A 15,872-nucleotide genomic window follows, 5' to 3' on the forward strand; every position below is an offset into this window, starting at 1 on the left:
CTTGAAGTGTGTTTTCATCATACGTATAGTACGGTTAAGTTGGGATACGTGACGCTGTTTGAATAAGAAAACTGAAACGTTTGCAACAAAATGCGATCGATCATCTTCGGTACAGTACAGTTTTCTCACTTTGTGCATTTGCGAGCTCTCTTGTTGACATTCAAAGGCGGTGTTGGAATTGATTAGTAATACCCATCGACTCCTATTCTCTAAAGAAAATTCGAAATGAAAGAGGATAACACGTTTTCGTAATAAATACGTAAATAACGTGGCCGATAGCAGTTGTTAACTCGTAAAAATAAACACTGAATAAACGATATCTTAATTTTAATGTTATATACAGAAATTACGTAAGAATGTCATACACCTCAAGACATGGCAGAGTGTATCACTGATTTCAGAGGATATTTCATATCTTCTCGCGTCTAGTTACGCCTATTTACATGTAAAATTTTCACGAGGAGGTTATTTCTCTACACGCGTTTCAAATATGTTTTCATGATAGGCTACATATACGGTTAGGTTAGGTGACGCTTGAAGAAGAAAGCTGACGTGTTTGCCACAGAGATCTCTGGAGTGATACCGTATTTCTCCGAATCCAAGACCTTTTTTTTTTTTCAGAATCTCATGCGAAAACTCAAGGGTTGTTGCATTCGCGGCCTAACAGTAAGTCAATGGATACCTCTGGCAACTACCGCGGTAACCACGCTGCTTCTTTTCACACGCGCACAGAACTCATTGACGACCGGTTCTTTACTACACATCGCTACCGGTTGTACAGCGTACAGTGTGTGTTTCTCAAATCTGCAGAATGGCATCAAAACATGCGACCCTTCGAATTCTTAGAAAATCCATGGCTACTCAGTGGCAGAGTCATAACGCGTCTATTGTACTTGACGCTTAGTAAAAGTAAGGTTTGTTGACAGCAGGAATATTTTCGTGATGAATAGTCGTATTGTAAAGATACGTGGAAAAAGTATTGCCGGCAAATTTTCAACGGGTTCTAGTCGATATTATGATGCCAATTTTAAGTTAATGTTTATTAAACACTCGGAAATGTAGAATAATTGTGCAGGCTCAAGAAAATACGGCATAGGCCTAACTAAAGCCAATATTTGGCGTTTGCGTGAAGACAAAGTGCTAAAAAATGCGTACTGTAAAAAAATGCATTCAGTGGTCCACAATAAGGACGCTTTAAAGAAGTCGATGATGAAATAGGTATGTGCACAAAAAATGCAAGGGCGGTGGCGCAATGAACTCGCTCGTTGACTTTCAACGTTCGCGATTAGGCCTGTACATCGCTAACCGTTGAATTTGGCCGCACCCGACAAGTGAGACGTGCGTGTAGCGGTAGCCGGTTATATCTGACGCCGCGTAAAAGTAACAGTTTTATAGACAGCAACAATAATTTCCTGATGGATCGTTGTATTGTAGAGACGCATGGAATAGGTATTGCCGGCAAATTTTCAACGAGTTCTCTACGGTATTATGATGCCAATGTTAACTTAATGGTCCCTAAACACGCGGAAATAAAGAATAATTGTGCAGCCGCAAAAAAAAAAATACGGCGTGACGAAAGTCAATGTTCGGCGTCTAAAAATAGTCTAAAATTGTGTAGGCCTGTGCGATTTTACAAACTTGTTTTTGAGCCTGATTTAAATTTTTTGAAGGAAAAAGTGGGGTTCATCAAGGATTCGGAGAAATACGGAACTATATTTTTTTCAGAATGAAATTAAACCTACACTTTCATGTAGTATCGGATTACGAAAAATAACAAGTAAGCCGTAGTGTGGATATCATCTGCGGAAACGCAAGTTTTGAACAAACTGATTGCCGTTTCATACCGATTTCAAAGTGCATGAAGGGTTTTCCGTCTTTTATAAAAAAATCTGATATAACTACAATCCGTTATAGCGAGTAAATTTTTCGCGGTTATGAATTTTCGCTATAACGGACTTTTGATGAGCTATTTAATGGTGATATGATGACCCTGGTCTAGAGAGCCAGGAACAATGGCGGAGAGGATTCGTCACACTGACCATGCGTCGCCTCGTAATCTGCGGGTCTTCGGACTGAGCAGTGGTCACTTGGTAGGCTGAAGGCCCATTGGGGCTGTAGTTAGTTTTGGTTTAGGGGTGTCTGTAAGATTATAAGTACTGGTGATCATATTTCATTCTTGTGATGTTTAACCGAATTGTTGATGGTTCATTCCTTCCCGAATTTTCTGTTTTCCTGTGTAGTACTTTTTTTTCCGGGGTCCTTCCAAAAACTGAGAATTGAGCTTCCGCTGTAATGTATCTGTTATGCACGGGTCACCAGTTGAAAGGAACTCTTGGTAGAGAACATCACTGTTTTCATTCCAACCTGGGATATATTCCATTCGGTAGCCTCTAGGCATGAACTTTTTTGCTATGCTTTTCATAGCACCAATAAATCTCTCGTAGTTGTCTTTTACAGGCGAAATCCATCCTAGGCATTTATCAAGGTGTTCAGCATAGCCAATCCAATTTGCTCTCCCAAAGTTCCAGTGTGGGTAAGGAATTGAGGTCATTATTGGAACTTTAATTCCAATTTCCACTACAACTGGTCGATGTTGCCTATGGGGAAAAATAGGGAAAACTCTTCGTATGGATGGTAGAGGTATAGTGTTGTTGGTAAACACGTAGCATAAATCAGGATTTTACTCTCTCCAAACAGCTGATCTGAAAGTTCGCCGATCACTAGAGTCATAAAGAAGATGGAAATTGTGCTCCTCAGCCCAGGAAGTCAAAGCGTCTTTTTTGGAATCAGTCACAGAAATTCCCCATTGCTCATGATGGCTGTTAAAATCAAGTATAGAGCATCGAGGGTTAAGAAAATACTAGGGGTCTTATAGGCTTTTACTTCTGTTGGTGTTAAGCTATTTTAGTTCAAAATGTACATAAGAATTGTAATGAATTCCTATCAAAAGGTATACATTTTCTTATGAAACAAGCATTGGTTGTGCCATACAATTCTGAAGAAGATGTAAAATCATTTTGATATCTTTGAGTTTATCCTTTTAAATATTACATATGCGGTTCACTACATGGAACAGCCGGCCATGTTTGTCGCTTCATGCGCCTCATTTCAGCGTGTAGTGCGGAAGTGTGTACAGTAGTCAACACGTAATAACTTTTTTTTTTTTTTTTTTTTGGTAGTTGCTTTACGTCGCGCCGACACAGATAGGTCTTATGGCAACGATGGGACAGGAAAGGCCTAGGAATGGGAAGGAAACGGCCGTGGCCTTAATTAAGGTACAGCCCCAGCATTTGCCTGGTGTGAAAATGGGAAACCACGGAAAACCATCTTCAGGGCTGCCGACAGTGGGGTTCGAACCTACTATCTCCTGAATACTGGATACTGGCCGCACTTAAGCGACTACAGCTATCGAGCTCGGTATAACTCAGTTTACCTACTGCAAATCATCATTGGTGAGTCAGTGTGACTGCATTGCTTTTGGTTGTATCATGTATGTTTGTTTAGATTTTTTATAATCAATCAGCGAGTAATATTTTTAAGTTATGGCTGAACATGTGAAAAGGGGGAAGTGGTGTTCTCAGGAGAAAGGAACGGCAAATGGTGCTTAATACATTTTCATTTTTGAAAACAAAGCATCCAGGACAAAGTGGAACACATGAGTACATTTGTGTTTCTGTAGCATTCAATTTACTTTAACCTTCCAATCACAGGCAATCGTACCATAGACACACATGCAATTATGGTAATCCGTATTGGCAACAAACCATATCACGGTAATATCAGTTAGTCAGATACCGCCTACTCAAAGTAGTAAACTTTCAACTAATGATAACATCAAGAGGACAAGTGGATAACAATGCACACCGAAGATTTTAAACCACGACCTTATAAGAGCATAATACCAATATAAATGGTCCGTTATTGGACATTATCAATTTTCCAGCTAACTCATTCCTGGTTGCCAGCGTTTCGCCCCCATGTGCTAGGTTGGGCTCATCAGTTGGTACCTAGCACACCTGGCTGTAATATAATTATGTACTAGCTGATGATGGCCATGAAAGGCTGAATCCAGTACTAATGTAAATCCATTTACAATAAATAAGTATTGACAGGTGGAACACATTTCTTGTCTGTACAATGGATAGATGTGGCAAATGTGAAATTTTAAGTTTTTATAATTCACATTAACCATAAGGTATTGAATAAGGTGGATACTGTTCAACATTAAATTATTGTTATAGTAATTTAAAGAATATAAGTTTAGCTGTCAATACGGAAATATGAAATTTATATTTTATGGTATCGAAGAAAACCGCAAAGAACAAAGACAATACACCTACGAGGAGAAACAAAGGGAGAGAGTGATGCATGCACCATCAACACGCCCTAAAATCATCTACATTGTCAAAAACTATCAAAAGAATGGGAAGCAATATCCAGATGCTGAATTTTGTATTTATGTAATGAAATATGAAGAAAACCCTATTTCCTAAGAGATAGTATGAGAATTTGATTGTTGTAAGCCGAAATAGAAAATTTGTTAAGGGGATGTATTAACATGTATTTAGTAGGATTGGGACTGGGATTTGAGAAGATGGTGTTAAACAGGAAAGCGTGATAACCGAGAGAACGTGCTAACAAGATTCCACGTACAATGCAACAAAGAAAATGCTTGTTATTGTAAGATTAATGTAAATTACTGTACTACATTATTTATTACAATAATAAAGTTCAAGTTACATTTTACACAGCTTAATACTGTACTACACATACTGAGTGGCCAAACGTCATGGAAAGACACTGAATGTGATGTTAATAATGAGTTGCTCCTCCGTGAGCTCTCAAACCGGCAGCAATATGGCGAGGCATCGACTCTGCCAGGTGTTGGAATCATTGTGGAGGGATCTGGACCCTCGCATCTTGCACTGTTACCCACAATTTGTCTCGTGTAGTTGGTGCGTGGTTCATGGAGTGTTTACCACCATTGACAGCATTCCGTAAAGGCTCGATTGGATTAAGATCGGGGGATCTGGAGGGCCAATCCATGGTTGTAACTTCGCTGGAGTGCTTCTCCAACCACCTGTGTGCCACCACAGAGCGGTGACATGGCGCATTATCCTGTTGAAACATGGCATCTCCATTAGGATACTTTTATGACCAGAAAGGGATGCAGTTGTTCTGAAAAATTGTTCACATAACATGCACCTGTCAGCTCTCCCTGCAGCCAGACAATGGGGCCTAAATGCGACCATGAGAACGTCGCCCAGACCAGAACTGAGCTACTTCCCACCTGGTACTCTGAGCTGTGCGCTGATGATCATCCCATGTTCATAACCGGTTAACTCTCAATGTGTTGCCATCTTCACGACACTGGTGTCTGTGTCAGACTGTTCAGCTACGCCACAGCTAGCCACAACGCTGAGGGGTCATACACGGCAAATTTTTTAACGGGACATCCCTTCCCGTGACTTTAGGCCACTCAGTGATATTTCTTCCTTTCATGACCAAAAAAGAACTTGCATTATCTGTAAAATTTATCCAAAATAGCTCTGCCCCATATATTTAGGATAAAAGGGCTTCTACTCTAATTATAAATTAAATTAAAACTGACAATTTTTGACTATGGAACAAACTGGGAATTTGGCATTAAATCCTCAGTATGTAAATAACTGTTCAGGAGTTACTTATTAATGGTAAAATGGTATTATATTTCTTTCACTTTCAGTGATATTTTACATGTAGATATCCAGAATCCTGATGCTATCTATGTGAGAGGCATGTGTCTTTATTATCAAGATAATGTGGATCGTGCCTTTACACACTTCCAGCATGTTCTGAGACTCTCTCCTGACCATCACAAAGCAATGGAAATCTATAAGGTAGGTCCATTTTATGTGTTTTCAAAGTATGGTTTTTAGAAAATGTATTTGTAGCTAGTCGGCTTTTGTAAAGTTGGACAGAGAAAATACGGAGGACATAGACATTCTACGGGGTGTAAGGCAGGGTTGTATATTATCCCCACTGATTTTCAACATCTATTCAGAATGCATCTTTAAGGAAACTCTTGATGAAGTGGAGATGGGAGTGCTCTTACATGGCAAATATATCGACAACGTCCGGTATGTAGGATGCTAAAAGGTTTGTTTTATCACCTATTCAATACATATAAATTTTATAAATTAGGAATTTATTATTGATTCCACTTGAGACATGTTTCGCCCTTCATTGAGGGCATCATCAGACAAATTATCACCTCAAGGCAAAAAATCAGGTACTTGGTTAGTAGTTGACATGAACAAAATAACACACATTATCAATACACATACAAAAATTAAGTATGGGAAATAGTTGTACAAAAGTGATGGTTGAACATATGGGTTTATAGATGAAAAGTCAGCACCAATGCGTAAAATTAAAAAGTAGAGTTCGGCAGTGGTGCTCTGGAGAACAGTTGACGCAATCATAGGAAAATATAAAGTTTAAAAATATTTACATTATAACAATTAAGGGAGAAAAGGTGTAGTGTTCGGCGTCAATGTTTGTAACCAAAAATAATGTCAAAGGTTGGTAACTATACAGTATTTACATTGTTCAATTGAGCAGTTGAGATAAAGTTTTAAAAATATTTACATTATAACATTCAGCGTAAATGTTTGTAATAAAAAATAATGTCGATGGTTGGTAACTATATAGTAATTACATTATCTAATTGAACAGTTGAGAATTTACAATTATATACATAATTACTCAAGAGCAGCTTGGTGCACAAGGATAAAAAAAAAAAAAATTTCTAGTACCAAGTGCGTCCTGATGTTTTAGAGGTTGGAAGAAGGAATTAGCATTGACATTTCAGAAATATGTAGAGCGGTTTATTTTAGTTAAAATCATCGGGGGTAGGGAAATATTTCATAGCCAAACGAGGTTTTATAGGCATCAAGCTGAAAGTTGTCTGGTTGCAGCACCGAGATCGGTACGGAGACAGGTCAGTGTGGATGGAGATTCATGGGTAATACGTGCGTTTGAATGGCAACAATGGTGACGGTTATTAGTGGGTAATTGTTAATTAGGAAAATGTTGCAGGTTGAAACTTTCGCTTATTCTTTTAGTTGACTTCTGTAGCATCGAATGTGATGTGAAGACATCGGTGTGTGATGCCGGTGAGACAAATTGATATTGTTCCGTGGAATAAAGTATGGCGGACTTCGGGATGAAGTTGTTGTTTTTTACTGGTCTGGTGAGATAGAACAGAGTTGCTTGTGTTGTGAACTGCGGTGGAGAGATTAGAATGTATACGGCAACTGCAGAGTCAGAGCGTTGTAGCTGGGGTAAGGCATCTTCTCATTCTGACTGTGAAGAGGAGCCGTAGTAGCACGCCATATTCATGCCGATGTGCGCTGGGTTCCGGCGTGTTGTTGAAAGTTGTATTGTATGAAGTGGAAGTTATCTGTAATTGAGATGTTAATAGTATTAGTTGGTGTGTAAGAAAGGTTTATGGTAAGTAATGAAGAGTGAATGTTATGTTACATACCTGATGTGTCGCTGAGAGGTAATTGTTGATGAGATTGGTGGACTATGAAGGAGGCTCAGTCGGTAATACGCACATGCGGTTAGCAATGGCGGTGGTGGGGGGGGGGGGGGGGCATGGGCGGAGTCATGCGCGAAGGTGAGCTGTCAGAATGGAGGAAGGTAGAGTGGAGGGGCGAGCTTGTTGTGTATTGGGAGTGCAGGTTGATGTAGTGCTGGTTTATAAAAAGAGGGGGGGGGGGGGGGGTATATGGATGTGAAAGTTACGCGGATAGTATTGATGCCTTTTTTGTTAATGTGATGAATGTTATTTGCTTGTGTTGGTTGTTGTTGTGTTTTTGAAGGTCGAGTGGTTCTTATTTCTCGTGTTGTATCGGTGGGGTCGTGGTGGAGGGGGAGGTGCTTGGGTGGGAGGATGTGTGGGCTTGCTGTCGTTGTGTGTGGGGGAATTGGTCGGAAAGGGGGAGGTGGGGGGTAGGGGGGTAATTGTCGACGTGCTGGGTGAGTTAGTTAATGTGGTATTGAAGATTTTAGACAAGTTGTTGCCTTGAAAATTTATTTTTTGTAGTAAGGTGGGAATTTGTTCATAAAGGGGGTTTTTAAAAATATATTATCTCGTTGAGGTTTTTATCTTTGTTGAAGTGTTGGTCTAGATAAATGTATAGGTTCTCAAACTCAGTCATTAGTTTGCCTTTCTCGACTTTTTTTAGGATTGTTAAGTCTTGTTCTATTGTGGTGAAGTGGTGGCCAGTGTCCCTCATGTGGATGCTCATTGCGGGAAATTTATTATGTTTTTGGGCATTGTAGTGTTCTAAATAACGGGTTTGGAAGCTTCGGCCAGTTTGTCCGATGTACGAGGAGTTGCATTGTGAACAGGCGAGTCTGTAAATACCTGAGCCCGCGTAGTAGTTTCTTCTTGGGTTGACAGAGTTCTGGTTGAAAACTATGTTCTGGTTCGTGTTCTGCGTTTTGAAAGCAATGTTGACTTCGTGCTTTTTTTGGGGGTTGGCTATCTGGTGGATGACTGGATTAGTGTATGTGAAAGTTGCGTATTTGTGTTTATTGGGTTTTATTGGGGAAAGTTTTGTTGTTAATTTTAGTTTTACTTTGTTGATGATCTTGTTGATCATGTTGGTATTGAAGCCATTGAACCTGGCAATATCTTTTATGTAATCAAGCTCTTTTTTCAGATTGGTAGGTGAAAGGGGAATTTTTAAAGCTCTGTATATTAAACTGTAGTAAGGGGCTTGTTTATGGGAGTTTGGGTGTAAAGAATTATTGTTTATTGTTAGTGGGGTGAAGGAGGGTTTTCTGTGTATTCGAAACTCAAATGCGTTGTCCATTCGTGTGATGTTGATGTCTAAAAAATTGATGGAGCCGTTGTCCTCATCTTCTTTTGTGAATTTTATGTTGTTGTCTAAAGTGTTTAGGAATGTGAGGATGTTGTCGATGTTGTTGCACTGTTTATCGATGATTACTAGTGTGTCGTCGACATAGCGGAGCCAAAGATGAATACCATTGACGGAATTTATTATTTTATTGTGTTCTAAGTTGTTCATATAGATGTTCGCTAGAATGTCAGAAATAGGGTCTCCCATAGCTAAGCCCTTTTGGTGGTAAATCTTGTTGTTGAACGTGAAGTAATTATTGTTCAATATAAAGGTTAAAATTTTAATGAACTCATCAATTTCTATTTTGCTTAGTCCACTGTGTTTGGAGAGGTTGTTTTTTATGATGTTGATGGTTTCGAGAACTGGGATGTTCGAATACATGTTGGTGATGTCAAAGGAACATAGAATGTGGTTTGGTTGCAGTGTAAATTTATTCAGGGTTTGACATAGGTCAATTGAGTTCTTAATGGGGTTTTTGTTGTTGAATTTGTAGTGTTTTTTGAGAAAGTAGTGTAGAAATCTTGAAGTTTTGTATGTTGGACTGCCTCTACTGTTGATAATTGGTCGGATGGGGATGTCTTTTTTGTGGGTTTTGGGTAAGGACTTGGCTGTAGGTAAAGTTGGATTCATCTTGACTAGTTTAAAGATTTCATGGTCATTTAAGAGGAAAGTTGAATTTTTGAGAAGGGTTTCCAAGTTGCGTTGTAATTTTGGTATAGGATCTTTGTTGATGGTGGTGTAGGTTGTGTCGGAAAAGAATTCTTAAGTTTTTTTGATGTAGTCCTGTTTGTTCATGAGTACAGTTGTGTTACCTTTGTCGGCTTTTGTTACTATAACGTTATTGGTGTTAATTTTGGTCTTTAAAGCATGGATTTGTTTTGAGAGGGTAGTGTTTTTGTTGGTTTTTAACTCATTAACTAGGGAGGGCAGTTTCTTTTTTATTTCGTGTCTGACATCATTTTGTTTCTCTGTGGTGATCAGTTTATTAATGTTGGATTCTACTTCTGCAATAGTGGTGGTTAGGTCATCGATAGTATTGGGGTTAGGCCAATTGTGTTTTGGGCCTCTGTTTAGGAGGTTCATTTCTATGTCAGAGAAGGTGGTGTCAAACAAATTGATGGTAGTAGGGGCGTTGTTTGAAATAATGGATGTAGTATTATTGTTCTTATTGTGGTTTGATGTGCTTGGTTTAGTTCCCTTCAGTTGGTCTAGTTTGAGGTTTAATGTATCTTGTTTCTTTTCTAGTATGTTGGGTAATTTATTGTCAGTATGTCTTAGGAAAGATTGCCATTCAAGAGGGGATAAGTGTTGTGCAAGGGTTAAATGTGTTCGATAAAGCTGTAAATTTAAGAATGATTTTTTTCCTGTATAGTTGTTTAATCTCGTCCTTCAACCAGATGTTGATGACTTTGTTTTGGGTGATGGTCGAGGTTTGAAACGGAATGCTTTTCCTTTGCAGTGGTCTCAAGAATTTGGGTACTAAATTTAGCTTAACACATTGTTTAAGAAAATTAATGTCTTTAGAAATTTTGCCGATTTTTACCTTGAGGTTTAGGTATTTGTTGGTTTTCACTGTAGCCTGGTTGGCTTTGACGTTGCAAGAGATAAAAATCATTGTTATCCGTATTGAAGATATTGAATGTAGGATGCTAAAAGGTTTGTTTTATCACCTATTCAATACATATAAATTTTATAAATTAGGAATTTATTATTGATGCCACTTGAGACTCAATTGGCCTAACCCCAATACTATCGATGACCTAACCACCACTATTGCAGAAGTAGAATCCAACATTAATAAACTGATCACCACAGAGAAACAAAATGACGTCAGACACGAAATAAAAAAGAAACTGCCCTCCCTAGTTAATGAGTTAAAAACCAACAAAAACACTACCCTCTCAAAACAAATCCATGCTTTAAAGACCAAAATTAACACCAATAACGTTATAGTAACAAAAGCCGACAAAGGTAACACAACTGTACTCATGAACAAACAGGACTACATCAAAAAAACTGAAGAATTCTTTTCCGACACATCCTACACCACCATCAACAAAGATCCTATACCAAAATTACAACGCAACTTGAAAACCCTTCTCAAAAATTCAACTTTCCTCTTAAATGACCATGAAATCTTTAAACTAGTCAACATGAATCCAACTTTACCCACAGCCAAGTCCTTACCCAAAACCCACAAAAAAGACATCCCCCATCCGACCAATTATCAACAGTAGAGGCAGTCCAACATACAAAACTTCAAGATTTCTACACTACTTTCTCAAAAAACACTACAAATTCAACAACAAAAACCCCATTAAGAACTCAATTGACCTATGTCAAACCCTGAATAAATTTACACTGCAACCAAACCACATTCTTTGTTCCTTTGACATCACCAACATGTATCAGAACATCCCAGTTCTCGAAACCATCAACATCATAAAAAACAACCTCTCCAAACACAGTGGACTAAGCAAAATAGAAATTGATGAGTTCATTAAAATTTTAACCTTTATATTGAACAATAATTACTTCACGTTCAACAGCAAGATTTACCACCAAAAGGGCTTAGCTATGGGAGACCCTATTTCTGGCATTCTAGCGAACATCTATATGGACAACTTAGAACACAATAAAATAATAAATTCCATCAATGGTATTCATCTTTGGCTCCGCTATGTCGACGACACACTAGTAATCATCGATAAACAGTGCAACAACAGCGACAACATCCTCGCATTCCTAAACACTTTAGACAACAACATAATATTCACAAAAGAAGATGAGGACAACGGCTCCATCAATTTTTTAGACATCAACATCACACGAATGGACAACGCATTTGAGTTTCGAATACACAGAAAACCCTCCTTCACCCCACTAACAATAAACAATAATTCTTTACACCCAAACTCCCATAAACAAGCCCCTTACTACAGTTTAATATACAGAGCTTTAAAAATTCCCCTTTCACCTACCAATCTGGAAAAAGAGCTTGATTACATAAAAGATATTGCCAGGTTCAATGGCTTCAATACCAACATGATCAACAAGATCATCAACAAAGTAAAACTAAAATTAACAACAAATCTTTCCCCAATAAAACCCAATAAACACAAATACGCAACTTTCACATACACTAATCCAGTCATCCACCAGATAGCCAACCCCCAAAAAAAGCACGAAGTCAACATTGCTTTCAAAACGCAGAACACGAACCAGAACATAGTTTTCAACCAGAACTCTGTCAACCCAAGAAGAAACTACTACGCGGGCTCAGGTATTTACAGACTCGCCTGTTCACAATGCAACTCCTCGTACATCGGACAAACTGGCCGAAGCTTCCAAACCCGTTATTTAGAACACTACAATGCCCAAAAACATAATAAATTTCCCGCAATGAGCACCCACATGAGGGACACTGGCCACCACTTCACCACAATAGAACAAGACTTAACAATCCTAAAAAAAAAGTCGAGAAAGGCAAACTAATGACTGAGTTTGAGAACCTATACATTTATCTAGACCAACACTTCAACAAAGATAAAAACCTCAATGAGATAATAGATTTAAAAAAAAACCCTTTATGAACAAATTCCCACCTTACTACAAAAAATAAATTTTCAAGGCAACAACTTGTCTAAAGTCTTCAACACCACATTAACCAACTCACCCAGCACATCGACAATTACCCCCCTACCCCCCACCTCCCCCTTTCCGACCAATTCCCCCACACACAACGACAGCAAGCCCACACATCATCCCACCCAAGCACCTCCCCCTCCACCACGACCCCACCGATACAACACGAGAAATAAGAACCACTCGACCTTCAAAAACACAACAACAGCCAACACAAGCAAATAACATTCATCACATTAACAAAAAAGGCATCAATACTATCCGCGTAACTTTCACATCCATATACCCCCCCCCCCCCCCTCTTTTTATAAACCAGCACTACATCAACCTGCACTCCCAATACACAACAAGCTCGCCCCTCCACTCTACCTTCCTCCATTCTGACAGCTCACCTTCGCGCATGACTCCGCCCATGCCCCTCCCCCCCAAAGCTCTCCACCCCCCCCCCCCCCCCACCGCCATTGCTAACCGCATGTGCGTATTACCGACTGAGCCTCCTTCATAGTCCACCAATCTCATCAACAATTACCTCTCAGCGACACATCAGGTATGTAACATAACATTCACTCTTCATTACTTACCATAAACCTTTCTTACACACCAACTAATACTATTAACATCTCAATTACAGATAACTTCCACTTCATACAATACAACTTTCAACAACACGCCGGAACCCAGCGCACATCGGCACGAATATTGCGTGCCACTACGGCTCCTCTTCACAGTCAGAATGAGAAGATGCCTTACCCCAGCTACAACGCTCTGACTCTGCAGTTGCCATATACATTCTAATCTCTCCACCGCAGTTCACAACACAAGCAACTCTGTTCTATCTCACCAGACCAGTAAAAAAACAACAATTTCATCCCGAAGTCCGCCATACTTTATTCCACGGAACAATATCAATTTGTCTCACCGGCATCTCACACCGATGTCTTCACATCACATTCGATGCTACGGAAGTCAACTAAAAGAATAAGCGAAAGTTTCAACCCGCAACATTTTCCTAATTAGCAATTACCCACTAATAACCGTCACCATTGTTGCCATTCAAACGCACGTATTACCCATGAATCTCCATCCACACTGACCTGTCTCCGTACCGATCTCGGTGCTGCAACTAGACAACTTTCAGCTTGATGCCTATAAAACCTCGTTTGGCTATGAAATATTTCCCTACCCCCGGTGATTTTAACTAAAATAAACCGCTCTACATATTTCTGAAATGTCAATGCTAATTCCTTCTTCCAACCTCTAAAACATCAGGACGCACTTGGTACTAGAAATTTTTTTTTTATCCTTGCGCACCAAGCTGCTCTTGTGTAATTATGTATATAATTGTAAATTCTCAACTGTTCAATTAGATAATGTAATTACTATATAGTTACCAACCATCGACATTATTTTTTATTACAAACATTTACGCTGAATGTTATAATGTAAATATTTTTAAAACTTTATCTCAACTGCTCAATTGAACAATGTAAATACTGTATAGTTACCAACCTTTGACATTATTTTTGGTTACAAACATTGACGCCGAACACTACACCTTTTCTCCCTTAATTGTTATAATGTAAATATTTTTAAACTTTATATTTTCCTATGATTGCGTCAACTGTTCTCCAGAGCACCACTGCCGAACTCTACTTTTTAATTTTACGCATTGGTGCTGACTTTTCATCTATAAACCCATATGTTCAACCATCACTTTTGTACAACTATTTCCCATACTTAATTTTTGTATGTGTATTGATAATATGTGTTATTTTGTTCATGTCAACTACTAACCAAGTACCTGATTTTTTGCCTTGAGGTGATAATTTGACTGATGATGCCCTCAATGAAGGGCGAAACATGTCTCAAGTGGAATCAATAATAAATTCCTAATTTATAAAATTTATATGTATTGAATAGGTGATAAAACAAAGCTTTTAGCATCCTACATTCAGTATCTTCAATACGGATAACAATGATTTTTATCACTTGCAACGTCCTATATGCCGACGACAGTCTTTTTTTTTTTTTTTTCTGATAGTGAGGATAGTTTACCGTACCTTGCAGATAGACTTACACGAAAGAGCTCTGAATATGGTCTAGATGTCAACACTCAGAAAATGAAAACAATGATAATCGGTGAAAACAGGGTTCTTGCATGTCGTCTTAAGATAGGCCAGAACAACATTGAACAAGTTCACAAATACTCCTATCTTGGTACCACCATAAATGACCAATGAGATCTTTCTGATCAGGTGAAGACTCGAATTGGAAAAGCCAGCGTTGTTTTCAATAAGATGAGCAATCTGTTTAAGAATCGCTGGTTAATGACAACGAAGATCAGACTTCTACGCTGCTATGTGTTCTCCACTCTCTTCTATGGTGTTGAAACATGGACTCTGACAGAATCATTGGGTAAACGCTTGGGGGCTTTTGAGATGTGGCTATATAGAAGAATGTTAAGAATACTGTGGACATCGCATGTCACAAATCTCGAGATTCTACGAAGAATGAAGAAATTGAAAGAAGTATTGACCACTGTGAAAGCAATAAAGATCTGGTACCTGGGACGACACATGCGGAACAACCGCAATATCCTGGCTTGAGAACATCAGAACGTGGACTTCTAAAACATCCACAGAGCTTTTTCGAGCCGCAAGTGACGAGACAAGCACAGCAAGATGATTGCCAACATCCGGAACGGATAGGAACCAGAAGACTATATACATACTGGAACAGGGGGGAAAAAACGAAGGCAAATAAAACTTTGGTATGTTTATTACAGCAGCTGATCTTAAGTACAGTGGAACCTCGATTATATGTTCCACGAAACTACATTTTCTTGGATTATTTTTCCCACCCTTGTCCTGTTTTTCTACGGGGTCAGGTATGAGGTGAGATGAATCTGTTGTGGCCGGTTTTTATGGCCGGATGCCCTTCCTGACGTCAACCTCATCAGAGAAGCTAATGAGATGAACTGAATGACATTACGTTATTCAGAGAAAATTAAATCATTCAAGATTCAAATTAGTAGTGATGAAGATAATTAAACTTTAAAATGACAAAACTAAAGCAATCGGTTCATGTCATTACTCATCCATATTTTCCATCTTTTCAAACAAGTGAAAAGACAAAACAATACTTCTTTTAATGACAGTATGAGGCAACAAGCATAAAACAAACATAAAGAATAAGACAAGGCATATAATGACAGGATAAACAGCATTAAGTTGGAGGTTACGTTCACTCCAATGTAATGCCAATATAATTACACAAGTATTAGACGTCACCTCACATATAGTAAAACTTTGC

General features: G+C 38.8%; 1 protein-coding gene across 2 annotated transcripts in view; it reads left to right on the forward strand.

Annotated features, from left to right (window-relative positions):
• The window catches only part of Tpr2 (Tetratricopeptide repeat protein 2), a 346,913-nt gene that overhangs the window by 228,680 nt on the left and 102,361 nt on the right, over nt 1-15,872 (forward strand). For both annotated transcript variants that reach the window (XM_067151833.2, XM_067151834.2), the window contains one exon: nt 5,726-5,879. In XM_067151833.2, the coding sequence (XP_067007934.1) occupies nt 5,726-5,879 (154 nt within the window). The remainder of the gene's footprint in view (nt 1-5,725; nt 5,880-15,872) is intronic.

Source organism: Anabrus simplex, chromosome 7, assembly GCF_040414725.1.
Source record: "Anabrus simplex isolate iqAnaSimp1 chromosome 7, ASM4041472v1, whole genome shotgun sequence".
NCBI classification, from domain to species: Eukaryota; Metazoa; Arthropoda; class Insecta; order Orthoptera; family Tettigoniidae; genus Anabrus; species Anabrus simplex.